The sequence below is a fragment of the Phasianus colchicus genome, chromosome 7 (assembly GCF_987193195.1).
Source record: "Phasianus colchicus chromosome 7, bPhaCol1.hap1.1, whole genome shotgun sequence".
In the NCBI taxonomy this organism is placed as follows: domain Eukaryota; kingdom Metazoa; phylum Chordata; class Aves; order Galliformes; family Phasianidae; genus Phasianus; species Phasianus colchicus.
The window spans coordinates 9,141,491-9,155,838 of NC_143442.1; the positions used below are offsets into that span (position 1 = coordinate 9,141,491).

At 47.8% G+C, this 14,348-nt stretch overlaps 1 protein-coding gene across 3 annotated transcripts in view; it reads left to right on the forward strand.

Moving 5' to 3' along the window:
• SLC12A8 (solute carrier family 12 member 8) overlaps positions 1 to 14,348 on the forward strand; it is a 48,514-nt gene that overhangs the window by 2,245 nt on the left and 31,921 nt on the right. For all 3 annotated transcript variants that reach the window (XM_031590663.2, XM_090143640.1, XM_090143641.1), the window contains exons 3-5: positions 298 to 444; positions 3,504 to 3,695; positions 6,372 to 6,603. In XM_031590663.2, the coding sequence (XP_031446523.2) occupies positions 298 to 444; positions 3,504 to 3,695; positions 6,372 to 6,603 (571 nt within the window). The remainder of the gene's footprint in view (positions 1 to 297; positions 445 to 3,503; positions 3,696 to 6,371; positions 6,604 to 14,348) is intronic.

Below are 14,348 nucleotides of genomic sequence, written 5' to 3' on the forward strand. Positions count from 1 at the left end.
TCCAACCTAGTTTGTCTTCTACTCGAAGTGAGCCTGTTCTTTTTGATAGGGTTTTCAAAGCTCATCCAGTTCCAATCCCATGCCATGGGCCAGTTGCCACCTACTAGATCAGATTGCCCAAAGCCCCATCCAACCTGGCCTCCCAAAACACAGTGCTTCCAAAGTTGGAGCTAAGTCATATCTTCACACTTGTTGGTGGTGAGCCACGTGGCTATAATAGTCATTGACCTTCACACCACTTCTACAGCCTGCCTGTAGACTGTAAGGGATGAAACTGAAGGCTTTGCTTTCCTGCAGGGATCCCAAACACAGAGCAGGCCCTGGTGGAAGATCCAGCTGTTCGTGTGGGAACCAGTGCTTTTTGGGACATGGGATGGCGTCTTCACCTCCTGCATGATCAACATTTTTGGAGTGGTTCTTTTCCTGAGGACGGGGTGGCTTGTGGTGAGTGAGGGCTGATTCGGTTGAACATGAGAATGAGAATAGATAATTTTCTCGTCACCTTTCTTCTCCATCAGAATATGAGTGTTCTTGGTTTTGTGATGCTCATAGGCCATGAATTGAAGTCCTCTGGTATTTCTTAGCTTTCTTAGCTTTTTAGAAGGTTCCACAAAAATGGAAGGTGGTATTTTTAAGTGTTCCTGTTTTAGCTTTCAGAAAAAGAAAGCAGCATCACAACAGCCAGCCTAGACAGTAAACATGGACATCCTGATGTTGCACTGTTGAGGCAGAAGAATTACTTTTCAGGCAAAGCACATTACTGTAGGTAGAACTAATTTAACATCTTCCCACTACCATCAGAGCAGATCTCTTCAAAACATAACTGCATTACTTGGGGTCCCCAGTGTGTCTCAGATGGGCAGTCCTCAGCCAGTGGAAGTGTCCTCACTGCCCAAGGGGCTCCTGTGTATGAACTCAATGACTTGTTGGGGTTGGAGCCTGCCTCTTCTCTCTTGCACTGCAGTGTGGGACTGTTCCTGCTGCAATTTGTTGTGCTGTCCCTTAAAATTTCCCCTCAGTAGAAGGAAGGCATCTCCAGGGAATAGTGGAATTTGAACTTCAGGCTCAGTCTGCATCACAAGTGCAAGTTTGTGTCACAGGCACAGTGGACGTTTTCCAAAAGGAAAATGTGCTCTATATTGAACACTGCTTCACTGAAAGCATCAAAAGGGAGTATTGGGACCCACAGAGCTACAGGATCAGGTGAATCCATAGGGCAGCTGAGATGCAGTGGGGCTGTTCCCTCACTGACAGCAGGGTGCAAACCCCAACTCTGCGTTCCACTGATCCTTGGTGGATCAGTGCATGGCTGCTGTGCTCTTCTTCTGACCTCTTCCAGCTAAAACATGGCTCATGCTTTTTGGTGGGAACTGCAGGCTGAAGAAGCCGGGATGGTTCTCCTAGCTTCACTTTTCTGATCTGATTTCCTCCATGTCTCCTCTGAAAGCAAATTACTGCTGGAACGAGCACAAATAAAAAATAAAGTAAGTAAATAAAAACTGGAACAGCTGGAAGACAGCGTGTAAGGGAAGGGAGGAGAAGTCAAGGCTGGCAGAGCACACGTGGCAGAGGACACACATACGTGGATCCATTTGTCAGGCTTTTGCTGTAGATTTTCAGAGTTGGAGTTGGTAATGCCTGCAGTTGTGGAGGACCTCAGTCTTCCACATGTGTTCAATAACTGCTGCACCACTGCGCTGCCCACTTAAACTCCATCCTTCCAGCGTGCATGCATAAATAATCAGGGCTTTTGCCTCCCAGTTCTGCCTTCCTCCCACTGGTGTTCTGTAGGAAGGATTTAGGTCTCTTCTGGCCCTGATGTTAAACATTTATTCTGCCTAAAACCCCACGTTGCCCATTAACCAGGTGCTGCGCTTGCCCGGTGCCTCCTCCAGGATCTGGAAAAGCCCAAGGCCATGTGTATGTTTGCATGTGTGTGCTTTATTTTTTTCTTTTTAACTGAAGCGTGTTGTATTTATTAACCCTTTTAACCTTAGGGTAAGCTATGGAGGAAAAGGAACAATTGTCCTTTTAAAGGAGTGTCGGGTTGTATTGGGCTGTGAGGCTGACCCTGCCAGCAGCTGCATTTGTAACAAATCTTGGCTCTGTTCCCCACTGGCTAGATAAAGCCCTGTCAAAGGCTGTGGGATGCTGAACCAAAATAGGATTTTATGATGATAGTAGCATCCTGGATATGTTTCTGTTGTTTTGCAAAAAGCAGGGAAAAAAAAAAAAGAGATCTGGGATTTCAACCAGCCCCAAGGATGAGAAGCAGTGCTGGTAATAAACAAACCCATATCAAGGCTAGCATGACCTCAGAAACTACTGGAGTGGGAGGAGAGGGAGCAAGGATAGAGAGGAGCAATGGGACAGGGCCTGAAACACAAGTCGAAGCAGAGGAAGAGAGGCCAGACGTGAACTGGGCACTGGGAGAGGCTTCTGATGATGCTGGCTGGCTGTGTGCTGGACTAAGCAATTTGTCAGCAGGGGAAGGTGGGCTGGAGCACGGAGCAAAACTTCTGGAAAATAAATTACAGCTGTGAGAGAGAGGTTTAGAAGGTCCTGAGTGCAGAAGAGGCACTTGAATTTGCATGGAGGAACTAAGTGCCTTCTCCTTGGCTCTTTGGAAGGCATGCTTTCACTGCACATAGGAAATGCAACCACAAATGGAGTGCCCCAAGCAGCGTGCCTTGCACTGCACACAGGCTTTGCTGCTCACCCTACACCTTTGGCTGCAGCCGTTCCTCCCTGACGCTTCCTCTGCCCGGAGCAGGAAGGAAGTTTTTATCAGCAGGGCAAAATCCTCCACACAAAATGCGTGTGAGGAAATTGAGTGTGAGAGCCACCTGCTACTTTGCATACATCGGGCAGATAAAGCCCCGTGTGTGGTGGCCTATGAGCACATTATTTATCTTCCAGGCAGTGTTTCCCTGGAGGTTTTGTTCTTTGTTATCGTTTGGGAGGATTACAGCTTTTAAAGGTAAACGTTGTGATAAATTAAAATTCCGGTGTGATGATTTTAATAAATCAGTTGTCACAAATCCCAAGCGTTTGGTTTTGGAACTACTTTTTGTTCTGAAAGTGTTCTGTTTGTTTGTTTTTGGTTAATATTTCATTCTCGAACATAATGAAACATGGCAATGGCAGCAACCCCCTCCCCGTGGTCGTTGAGTCATTGTTTGGCATCATCCTTTCTCAGCCAGAAGCCGGAATCAGTGATTCATGCAGGAGCCCAGTGGTGGAGCAGAGCCTTATCATGGAAGGGTCTGTCCAGCAGGATGAGGCAGCTCTCCTTCAAAAGGGCATCAATAGGATCTGTGAATTGAGCAATCAGTTACATTAATTATATAATTAGGGTGTGTATTGAGGTTTTGTTCTTCCTTTTCATCTGTAATGACTCCATAGCCATTGATCACAAGTAACTAGAGGCGGCTGGGTCCTTTTTCTGTCTCAACCGATTTTTCTTATGTGAGTTGGTTTTTGTTATTGTTTTCTCATTGCAGGGAAACACTGGTGTTGTGATGGGCATGTTTCTGGTGTCCTTTGTGGTCCTGGTTGCTCTGGTGACAGTCCTATCTGGAACTGGGGTCTGTGAGAAGTGCAGCATTGGAAGTGGAGGCGTCTACTCCATGATCTCTACCGTCCTTGGAGGTCAAGTCGGGGGGACCATTGGGCTCCTTTATATTTTTGGCCAGGTAATTAGAAACATGGGACGATAATTAAAAATTAGAAAGTTATCAGTCTTTCTAAATGCATCTGTAAGAGCAGGCCAAATGGCAGAGGAGTTGGTTTTTATGCAGTCCCTTCCATTCCCAAAGTACCCCTGGTGCCGAGACATGCCTTGCCCTTAAGGAGACATAAATCCAACAGAAAGGCAGTGGCCAGGGTGGCCACCTAAAGCAAAGAGCCCTCTGGGCTGCCATGTTGGCCTTTATGTGCTCACTATGCCCTTGGGGATGTGGGATACATGTGAACCGGGCTAGCCTTTGACTGTTTCTCCAAATGGGACAGAAGTGGAGCTGGTGTATGATGGGAGCTGGGCAGACATAAGGGCACAACTACGTGGTGTTTTGAGAGTCACAATTTCTGTGTTTTCTGAATGGCCTCGAGGAGCCATGGTGGTAGAGCACTGAAATGCATGTGTAGTAAACATAAAGAGTGGAAAATAATCTCTTAAATCTGTGGAAACGTAACCCCCTCCACCTGTAAAGATGTTATGAACAGTCTGAAGTGTGGTGAGCAGGGAAGAATTTGTATTGAAGTTTGTTTTTAAATGATTGACTTGCAGCAATCTCTGAAAACCCTTAAAAAAAAAAAAAAAACAAACCAGAAAGAATCCCCTCTTCTCCTTTCACTTCAGATTAAAAGCAAGTGTCCATAAAATACAAATTGAATGCAGTTATAAGCCAAGATATGGAAATGGGCCACACATGAGAATCCTTCCTGTAATATTTTCCACTCCTGCTCTCTGAGTGGACCCAGTCTGGGAAAGCAATCAGGTTGCAGCCTCTCCCAGGGGTCGTAAAACCTGGCCTCTGGCAGCCCCATCCTGTAGTGAGGCATCCAGCACGCATGGGGGCTGCGGGGTGGGAATTGGCAACTTGAGGAGAAATGCTTTGCGTGCTCCCGAAAGCTGATGTGTTTCCCTTCTCTCTGGCTGTGCTCAGCGGACTTCTGCCTTTTTCTGCACCAGCTGTGAGCTGCATCTCTGTTGCAAACTGCACACAGAGAGCTGTAACTGGTCAGAAGTGGCACAGGAACTGGGTATGTGGTCCTGCTGCCTTCATTAATGAGAGGTTGCTCAGCATCCTGGGGCATGCTGCAGAGATGGGCTGGAACCCAGCGTGGGGTCCTCTTGTTATGCGCTGGAGGACATGCTTAATCACAGGATCATAAAGATTGGAAAAGACCACTAAGATCATCAAGTTCAAGCTCAACCCACCATGCCCGCTAACCACGTCCCTCAGTGCCACATCTCCACAGTTCTTGAACACCTCCAGGGACGGTGACTCCACCCCCATCCTGAGAAACCCATTCCAGTGTATCTCCACTGTCTGAGAAGAAATCTTTCCTAACGTTAATACTGAATCTCCTCTAATCAGGACCAGTGCTCCTATACCAGCTCCTCCAGAGATCAGCATGTGCTTGGTCATGGCAGGTTGGGCTGCAGGGCTGAGGTTTGATGCTCTTCTAAGCAGTCTCCTTTTCTGGAGTGGCTCACAGTAAGAACTGTTCAAAGAAAGAAAGGTTTTGTAGCCATAAAATAGCTTTCTGCTGAAAGCAAATGTAAAGGTAGCACTTGTCTGGGTGTTAAAAATCAGTTAGGTTCTTAACCCAGCAAAGTGTGTGTCTTGCAAAGGCTCTTAAGGAACTGATTTCTGCAAGCATTCAGCCTAGACATTCTGTTCTGGTTTCAAGATAGGTAGTTCAAGCCCCAGTAAAGAACCCCTTGTTGCAGGGCCACTGGGGTGGTGTCTTGTTATTGTGCAAGGTGGCGTGGGGACTTCACAGACACCTGACTCCTGATCTGGAGATGTCATGTTTTATTGAAGGGTAGGCTTCAAGGATGTTTGAGGTGTTGAAACTCTCTCCTGCTCTGCTCCTTTCTGAGATTCCTCCTAGCAACCCTTACTGGTGCTGATGTGCAGCTGTATACCTGGCTTGGTTTGCCAGCTATGCTGTGTGTTGAAAGGGAATGTTGCTGAAATGCCCATCCTGGAAACCTTTGAAATTGGGATTGCTGCCCCACAGTGTGATCTGAGGGCTGAACCTGCAGCTGTTTTCTTCTGCTGTGGATGTCGCATCCTATGGACTGCTGGCCACCCAGGAAGAGTAAGGGAAATAAACAACTTTCCCAAGTGCTTGGGGAGCATGGACTGCACAATATGCACTCCTCAAATGTGCAGGCTCCCTTCCAGGAACGAGACAGGGAGCCAGTGAAGCATCAGGCTTTACATCCAAGCTAAATACAGATTTAAAAGTAAACCCTAGGAAGCAGGGAGGGGAGAAGCATGTTGCTGCTCTTCAGGCAGGTGTTTGACTAGGAGCCTTTCTTTCAGAGAAATAGAAGAAGCTAAAAAGGTTGACTCATCCTCTTCTTCCTTGGATAAGCCGGAGTGGTTTCTTTTGGAATGTTAATTGAAGGTATATTTTAAAGCGAGTGGACAGTTGCTGGTTGCTACTGTGTTTACTCAGGCAGTACATACAGTGCCTTACCCACGCTGCTTTGACAGTGTCCTCTGCTGTGGCAGTAGGATACAGGCAATGCCTGTAGGCCAGAGTCACCTTAAACACTGCAGTGTGGCAGCAGCAGGCTGAGCCCTGCTGCAGGCACTGCACCCACAGGGTGCTCACAGACCTCTGTCCTTCAGTGTGTTGCAGGTGCCATGTACATCACCGGCTTTGCAGAGTCCATCGCAGATGTACTGAACCTCAGCAACATCTGGGCGGTGCGGGGCATTTCCCTGGCGGTGCTGCTGGGGCTGCTCGGGATCAACCTGGCAGGGGTGAAGTGGATCATCCGCCTCCAGCTCCTGCTGCTCTTCCTGCTGGCTGTCTCGACGCTGGACTTTGTGATCGGGTCCTTTTCACACCTCGATCCAGGTAAAGCTGACAGTCCTGAGCACTGGGGAAAAGGGTGTTGGTTCTTCTGGGGTTTTCTGTATAGGCAACTTTGTGAAGGTACACATCCAGACAGAGGTAGAGCTCAGGGCTATCAAATGTGGCAACAGGACCTCTTAGAGCAGATTGCCCATGACCATTACAACTTTCTGTGGAGGAGTTTTTTCTCTGGAAGCCTGGGGCATCCTTTAAGCCCTGGCAGTGTGATGTGCAGCTGACACTAGCTCTGTGCTGCCCAGCTGAGGAAGCACTGCTGAATTCTTTGCCCAGGGCAGAGGCTAATGGTATGGAGAAGGAAGTTGCTGAGGTTTCGAAGAGTATCCTCTGTTACCTTTCCCCAGCCTGGCAGCAGCCTGCTATGGGTTCTCCAGCATGAGGCAGGCAGTGGGGGCAGCTGGGCATGGATAAGGCAGAGGGATGGAGTTCCCTGAGCATCCTTCCCCTCTGTGTCTTCATCCCTAGAGATGCTGGTTGGGAGCCCACCGCAGACTATAAGGAGCTGATGAGCACTGCAGCAGTCAGTAACTGTAATTAGCTGAGTAAACAGAAGGTGTCACCTTTTTCTTGAGTTCTGCTGCATCAAAAAGCATCGTAAGGGGGGAAAGTTCAAGAAACCCGCTAAAGCAGCTCGTGGAAAGGCATCTGCATTTCATATTTAGCGTGTGCTCAGTGTGGAATAGTTGGCATGTCTTGAAGGGAAAGCAGCTAGCCTGCTCCAAGCAGCTGCTGTGCGTAGAAGTCCTTTTCTAAGGGAAACCATGAGGGTTTGCATTCCCTTCATGCTCAGGGGTGACCTTTGTATAGACCCAGAGACCTATAAGGAAAGAGAATGAGGGTTTTTTGTTAGCTTTTGTGTTGTTTTTTTTTTGTTTTTTGTTTGTTTTTAAATTCAGCTTCTGTTTAAGAGGACGGTCTAAGCTTGGGCTGGGTGCTGCATTTCCCCAGCAGGCCTCTGAGTGGTGCGTCAGCACCAACAGTGAGCATGGCCTCCGTGGGCTTGGGCCTCTCCTGCGCACCAGTTAGCAGAGCGCCTTCCCACCCATGCTGGGAGGGGTGTGAGCAGGTCGGGAATGATGCTGGAGATCTGTGCCGCCGCCAAGCACTGTCTGCTTGGGTTTAAGTGACCTCCACGAGTGTGCCTGTCCATCCCAAGGGCCTGGCGCCCAAGCCCATGTGTGGTTGTGCTGGGTGGGGGCCCCTCACTCATTCCCCCCATTCCTCAACCTCACACCCAGGCGTGCACAACACGGGATGTGGGCCGAGCTCTCACTCCCTTCCTGTGGTTAGTCTTTATTTTTAGTCGGAGGACAGGCCCTATTTAGACAAAAGGGGTTCTCAGCAGGACTTCCCGCTGCTTTCTCCTTTCCCTCTCCACGGCTTGTCCTGCTGTGGGGAGCACTCGGGGCTGTGGTCCCTTCTCCAGATGTGGCTGTCCCTTTGGAGGCTGCAGGGTTCGATCTCGAAGTAGAGCCAGGAATCCCAAGAGGCACTGCACGGAAAAGAAGCTGTAAAAGCAAAGGCAGGAAAAGTGTTTGTGTATTTAGGTGCATGGGAAAACAAACAAGCAAACAAAAAAAAAGGTGAGAATCACTGGCACTCAGAAGCAGACTTGCCTTGCCCAGGTACCACCAGGCTGCAGCATCCCTCCTCCTTAGCCCCAAACGTTGGCATGGTCCCAAGACCCAGACACTCCTTTGGGGGCCATGGAATTCTAAATTTCCCCATTGGACCGAGCCAGTGCTTCTCCGGTGATGGGCCAAGGTCCCAGGTTACTGTGAGGGGTAGCTGGTAAGGAGAGAGGGGTAGGTGGTAAGGAGAGGGACTCCCATGCCATCTTTCTGCTGGGCTCTGAACTAATCCAAGCTCAGTGTCACCTCCAGAAACGGTCACCCCCATGTAGCCCCTCTCCCCCCCATGTCTCCTCATGGCTTTCTCTTCTTGCCAAACCTAATGCAGGTGAATTGAGAGCAGACAGAATGGGACGTTGTGTCCACTATGCTGCTGAATAATGTGTTGCAGGCAGAGCAGCAGTGCTGGGGTTTCTTGGTTTGCATAAATGCTGTAGATCCGTGCTTCAAAACCAGTCTGCATTACTTTGGGGGGAAGCAGTGAACATAAAAGAAAGGATGCTGTGATGCTGTCTGTCCGCAACCAACTCCTCAGAACATCGTGTGAAACTTTTTGGCCTCTTCATGTACTGAGCATTAGAGTCATGGAAAAAGAAGATAAGACCGCTGTTAGTGCCCACACTTTTATTTTCCTAGCATATCTCTGCTAATTTTTGTGTAGGGTGACTCCCAAATACTCCCTTCAATTAGGCGCCAGCTTTCCTGTTTTGGCAGTTGCTCACAGGTACCCTGCTACAGCCCAGCAGCTCTGTGGGAGCAAATTGGGAGGAGGGGTGGGGTTATTTGGGGGGAGATCTGGTGTTAATTGGGTTGTGCTTTGTTTTGGTGGTGAGATGAAAGGAGTCGCAATACAAGCAAAAGTGCCCCAACAACAGCCTCTTTAATGTTCTTAGAAGAGGGAAAAAAATAAAAAATACGGATTCTGTTGGCAGGGTGTTAGATAATAGGAGGGTGGGGGTCTGGCTGACTGAGCAAGGCCTGAGGATTGTTTGGGCTGGGGCTCCCCTCCTGCAGCTTGTCCAGGAGCTGAGCCTCTCTGCTGGTGGAGCCCAGGCAGTCTCTCATCATGCCGGGGCTGCTGGGAGTCTTTGGAGTCCTCTGAGGCCCTGAGCATAACCCCTGCTTGCATCCAACCCCCTGCAGCCCCTGGGCGTGCTGCTGCTAGAGAGCTGCTGGTTGGGATTATTCTTCACACAAACCACATCCTTCGTGTCACCCGCTTCTGTTGTGGCCTTTTGACAGTATTCTCACGGAGCTCAGAAAAACGTTTATCCTCACTTCTTCCTCTAAGGATGAGCCTTGTGAAGGATTTCTCCTCATTGGGTGTCCCATGGCTGCCTGGGAGAGCTGATGCTCTCTCTCCTGCCAGGGGAGGGGACCGAAGGGGACATTTGCATGGGGCTGCTCTAGCAGAAAGGGAACCTGCAGCTGTTAAAATGACGTGTTTGTAAACACATCGGTGCTGTAAAGATCCCTAGAGTGCTTTGGAGACTTTGATGGATTGAATCAATTAAATGTATTCACGTATATTTAACATGGAAATGATCAAAGATTCCTAATCAGAGGCTTTTGCTTGGCCTGGGCTGTTCTCTATTGTATTTTTGGGCACGAGGGGTGTGCCCCAGTTTTCTAAGAGAGGGTGCAGGAAGGATGTGTGTGTCAGAAGATGATCTGCAGCTAATCCCAGAGGCTTTATCCAGGCTGATTGCTGACTTCCTGGCTTGAAACACATCTGGAAACTGGCATCATATTCCAAGTAGGAATCGTGGAGTGAGTGGCAGCAGAAAATCCCACTTTGCTACTGAACAAGGTAGAGCTGGTGGTGAATAAAAGCAGGAGGCTGCTAATGCGATCTTTATTTATTAAAAAACACGCGATTGCTTTCCCCAGGTTTTTCCAATTATAGCACATTGAATCGGAGTGACATCACCTTTGAGTGGAGGCCAGCCTATTCAACAGTCTGGAGAAGAAATTTATTAACTGGTTACCTGCCAATTGTCTGGGCTAGGAGCTGCAGCACAGATGTGTTTTGAAAAGTGATAACATTGTTAGGGGGGCTTGTTTAGGTACAGACAGGAAAGCTACATCAGTCTCTCTGAAGTAGGTATTTAAGACAATTTGGTTTTTTTAAAAAAAAGATAATACAAAATGTAGCTTGACCTGTCAGTTTTCTGCATGGTGTGTTTCCACCATGTCCCCAGCAGCCAGCAGCATCTCCCACAGTGGTGGTGAGGAGGGGATGAGAGCTCGGGGTCCTGCAGGATGCTATCTTTTCCTTTCTTGTGGATTTTCTTCAGAATCTGCAGCCACCTGGATTGCTGTTCTCTTGCCCTGTCCCTGCTGGCCGGGCTTCAAGCAGCCATGCTGGAAAGCAGGTTATAAGGGGATTCAGTGTTCCAGTCACAGCTATTCCAGGCTGTTCCCTGATTACTGCTGCCGAAGCTTTGGGTCTCCCAGGGACTTGAGAACCTGCTGATATCCTGTTTTTCTGTATTGAACCTCGCTAAAACCTGTGCTGCTCCCCTTGAGTTTCGTTCGTACAGGAGCAAATGTCATTCTTAGGGTGTGTAGTGTAGGGGATGGTCCTAATGTTGGTCGGGACCCTAAAGCATGCCACTGCACTCAGGGTCTGGCTGGGAGACAGGGCTGCCTCAGGTCCATCCCTGAAGCAGCAGAGGGTTTGCTTTTGTCTTATAGGTGTTGGTTTTTAACTCATTTAATAGCAGCAGCAGTAGGAATTAGGCTGTTGGTTCAGCCTGTGATAGTACTGGTGTGATAAACACTGCTGCTGCAGCCCCCTGCTGCAGAATGGGTGATAACCCTCATGATTTATCGAGGGGATTTTGTACATGGTTCGTTTAACCTTTACTTCCTTTGCTGTTTCTCTGTGAGGCACTGCTAAACTCATCTCCATTGAGCTTGCAACTAAACCCTAAAATACCTCAGTGGCTTCATTGGTGGATGTTCTTGCTGCCCATGCTGCCTGTTGGCGGATCCCCAAACTGGGCAGGGAGCCGGCTCGGCTGCAGCATGGTGCCTGGGATTTGTCCCTTATTGGACATTGCCTTCCAATGGGCTTTCTCCGATAAAACCTCTGGGTTCTCTGTTTTTGTTTAATTGTTTAATGCTAGGGACCTCACAAGATGGTCTGGATGCATAACATCCCATAATCCCTTCATTTTTCCCCGTCCCCGTGTATAAACTAGACAGCTTTATTTAATTGCATTGATTTTTTTGTGTATGTGTGTGTGTGCCAGTACATGATTCTTTTCAAATGATGGAGATTTTGTGCCTCCTTGTATTCCATCCCTGCAGTGTTTAATTCCTGTCACAGTTCAGCTGTGCCCTGAATCAGCTTCCCTTATTAAGGGGTTTAACTTAAAAAGATGATTTCTGGATATTGGATTCTTTCTGCATCCACTTCAATTCTAATTTGCATTCCTTCCTGGGCTGCAGAGGAAACTTTGTGGAGGATATGGGTTCTTATCTACTGTTCATCGTCTTCTCTGCTGGCTTCTGTTAACAGTTCGTGGCCTTTTTTGACCTTAGGTGAGAGATTTCAGCCCAGCTGTATGTGCAGGAACCTGCTGGTTCTCCTTGGTTTTCTTTTCTATCAAAGAAAAAATGTGTTCACTGAAAAATGTGGGTTTAATAGGGAAAATGTATCCTTCCATTTAAACTGAATGCAGTGAATGACTACAAATGACAACAAAAAAATCCTTTAAGGTGATAGTGTTTTGCTCAGCCTCTTGAAAATCGAACGCTGTTTGATTCACAGTTCTGAAGCTAGGCTTTGAGCTGTAGCTGTGTGAATTCTATCAAGGATAATGAAAACCTCCCCAAAATAAAATAAGAAAAAAATCAAACTTTTAGTTTGGGTACAGAATTTAAAAAAAAATAAATCAACAGATGGAATAGTTCTCTTTTAAATACCATTGTCATCTAGACAATATATCTGTAACTTGGGAGTATGGGATGCTCTAGTCATGAATATAGCATAAGAGCATGCAGATCATGGCAGGATCTGGTTGGTTTTGTTCCACTGTGGCCAACTGCTGACTCTGGGAAAGTGGGGATTCATAGAATGGCTTGAGTTGGAAAGGACCTCAAACACCATCTGATTCCAACCCCTCTGCCTTGGGCAGGGCTGCCAACCATTAAATCAGGCACTGGATTCAATTGATGTGGGTTGGGCTTTGGCCCTGGCAGCGGCCAGCGCAGCTCTGAGCTAGGAACGGGGTCACTCCAGCTAGCCCAGAGGATGTGTGTCATCGCCTCTGCAGCTCCGGTGCCATTCGTTTTCCTCCAATTGTGCCTCGGCACAGCCCAAATTCTGGTTTCTTAAAGCTGGGATTTTTCATGTGAGAAGTTCTGCAGAGCCACCCACAACAGGGACTCTGGGTATGGCTTCCAAAAATACCACTCAAAATAAAGTAATCCCATTTATGCAAAATATTTTCCTAGAAAAAGGTGAAGCAAGGGACGTTTTACTTCTTGTACTCCTTATAATGAACAAAACCATTTCCTCTGGCAGGTTTGAATACTGCTGAACAAGCCAGGTAGCAGATACCACATCAAGACGTAAAATAGTCATGGAAGTATTTTATATATTATGGCAAGACTGATGCTTAGCATTAAGTAATGTAAAACATAAGTGGACTTTATAAATACCCACATTAAAATCTTTTCCTTTTTCTTTTTTTTTTTTTTTCCTCCTAACCAAGATTTCAGATTTTCTACCTGCAGCAAATGTCTTTTGTTGGGTCTTTTTTTGCCTTTTTGCAAAAAACAGTTCAAAACCACCAACCTGCGCAGCCAGTATAGATGCCAAATGATTGTACCAGCTTCTCCCACAGGCTTATATCATTGGTTTTCCATGTCTCCGTGCCGCAGGAGCCAGTTGGAGATGAAGCAGGTGGGTGCTGGTCCATGGGGCACTGCAGCAGGAGTGGGGCAGGAAAGAGTGTTCCCTCCACAGGGCTCCTGCCTGGCTGCAGGAAGGGATGATGACCCAGGGATGAACGTTGCTCCATCAGCACAAACATCAGGGACTGATTTAAGCAGCTCCCTTTGTTTATTATGGCTTCTGTGCTATTTTGAGCTGCTGGCTGGCACCCGCTGTTGCAGACCTGTTGAACTCTGGGGGATGAAGATGCCCATGACTTGATAACTCTTGTAGCCAGGATGTCCCAAGGTTCCAGTAACATGAGGAGATGAGAAGTGGCACCCATGGGATGCATTTATTGCAGGTCACTCACCCTTGGACCCTTTTGGGGTCACAGAGCAGACAAAAAGGATGCAAATCCTGTGGGGGTGGTGAGACACTGGAACAGGTTGCCCAGTGTGGTTGTGGATGCCCCATCTCTGGAAGAATTCAAGGCCGGGTTGGATGATGCTGTGATGGGGCTTCCCTCAACTTGGACTAGAGGGAAGTATTGTTGCTGATAGCAAGGAGTTGGAACGTGATGCTCTCAAAGGTGCCTTCCAACCCAAACCATTCTGTGGTTCTATAAAATACTTGGATTTACCATGCATACAAGGAACTGATGATAGTCCCCATGTGTGTTTTTGGCTTGTTTGTTTATACTGTGGGGTTCTGCGTGTGTGTGTGTGTGTGTGTGTGTTTTACAAAGTTGCTTCACTGCACTTCTTTGCTTTGGTGTGAGTTTCCAGTGCCTTGATCTGTGCTCCTCCATGCCTGTCACAACACAGCAGCGTATTGCAGCATCCAGCAGTCAGCCTTTTTCACAGCACCCCAGACAAGGTAGCAGGATGCTCTGCTGAATTCCCACACTTCCCTTTGCAAGTGCTGTCACGCTGCATGTTCATTTGTCCACTCAACACAGAAATATTTTTGCTGATATATTGCAAAAAAATGTAATAATAATATTTGGGCTGATTGATTGCCCTGCAGCAGCATTGCCGACAGCCACGCTGCAAATGCCTGTCCCTCTGCTGAGGCAGGACCCAAACACCCTCTGATCTTCCCCAACAGGTGCAGCTGAGGGTGGTTTTTGGGAGAGGGTTAAGGCTGGGATTGCTCGGGGCTGCTACTGCAGGAAGCTGCATTGTGTGCTGGCTTTAAACAGGAGGTTTGGG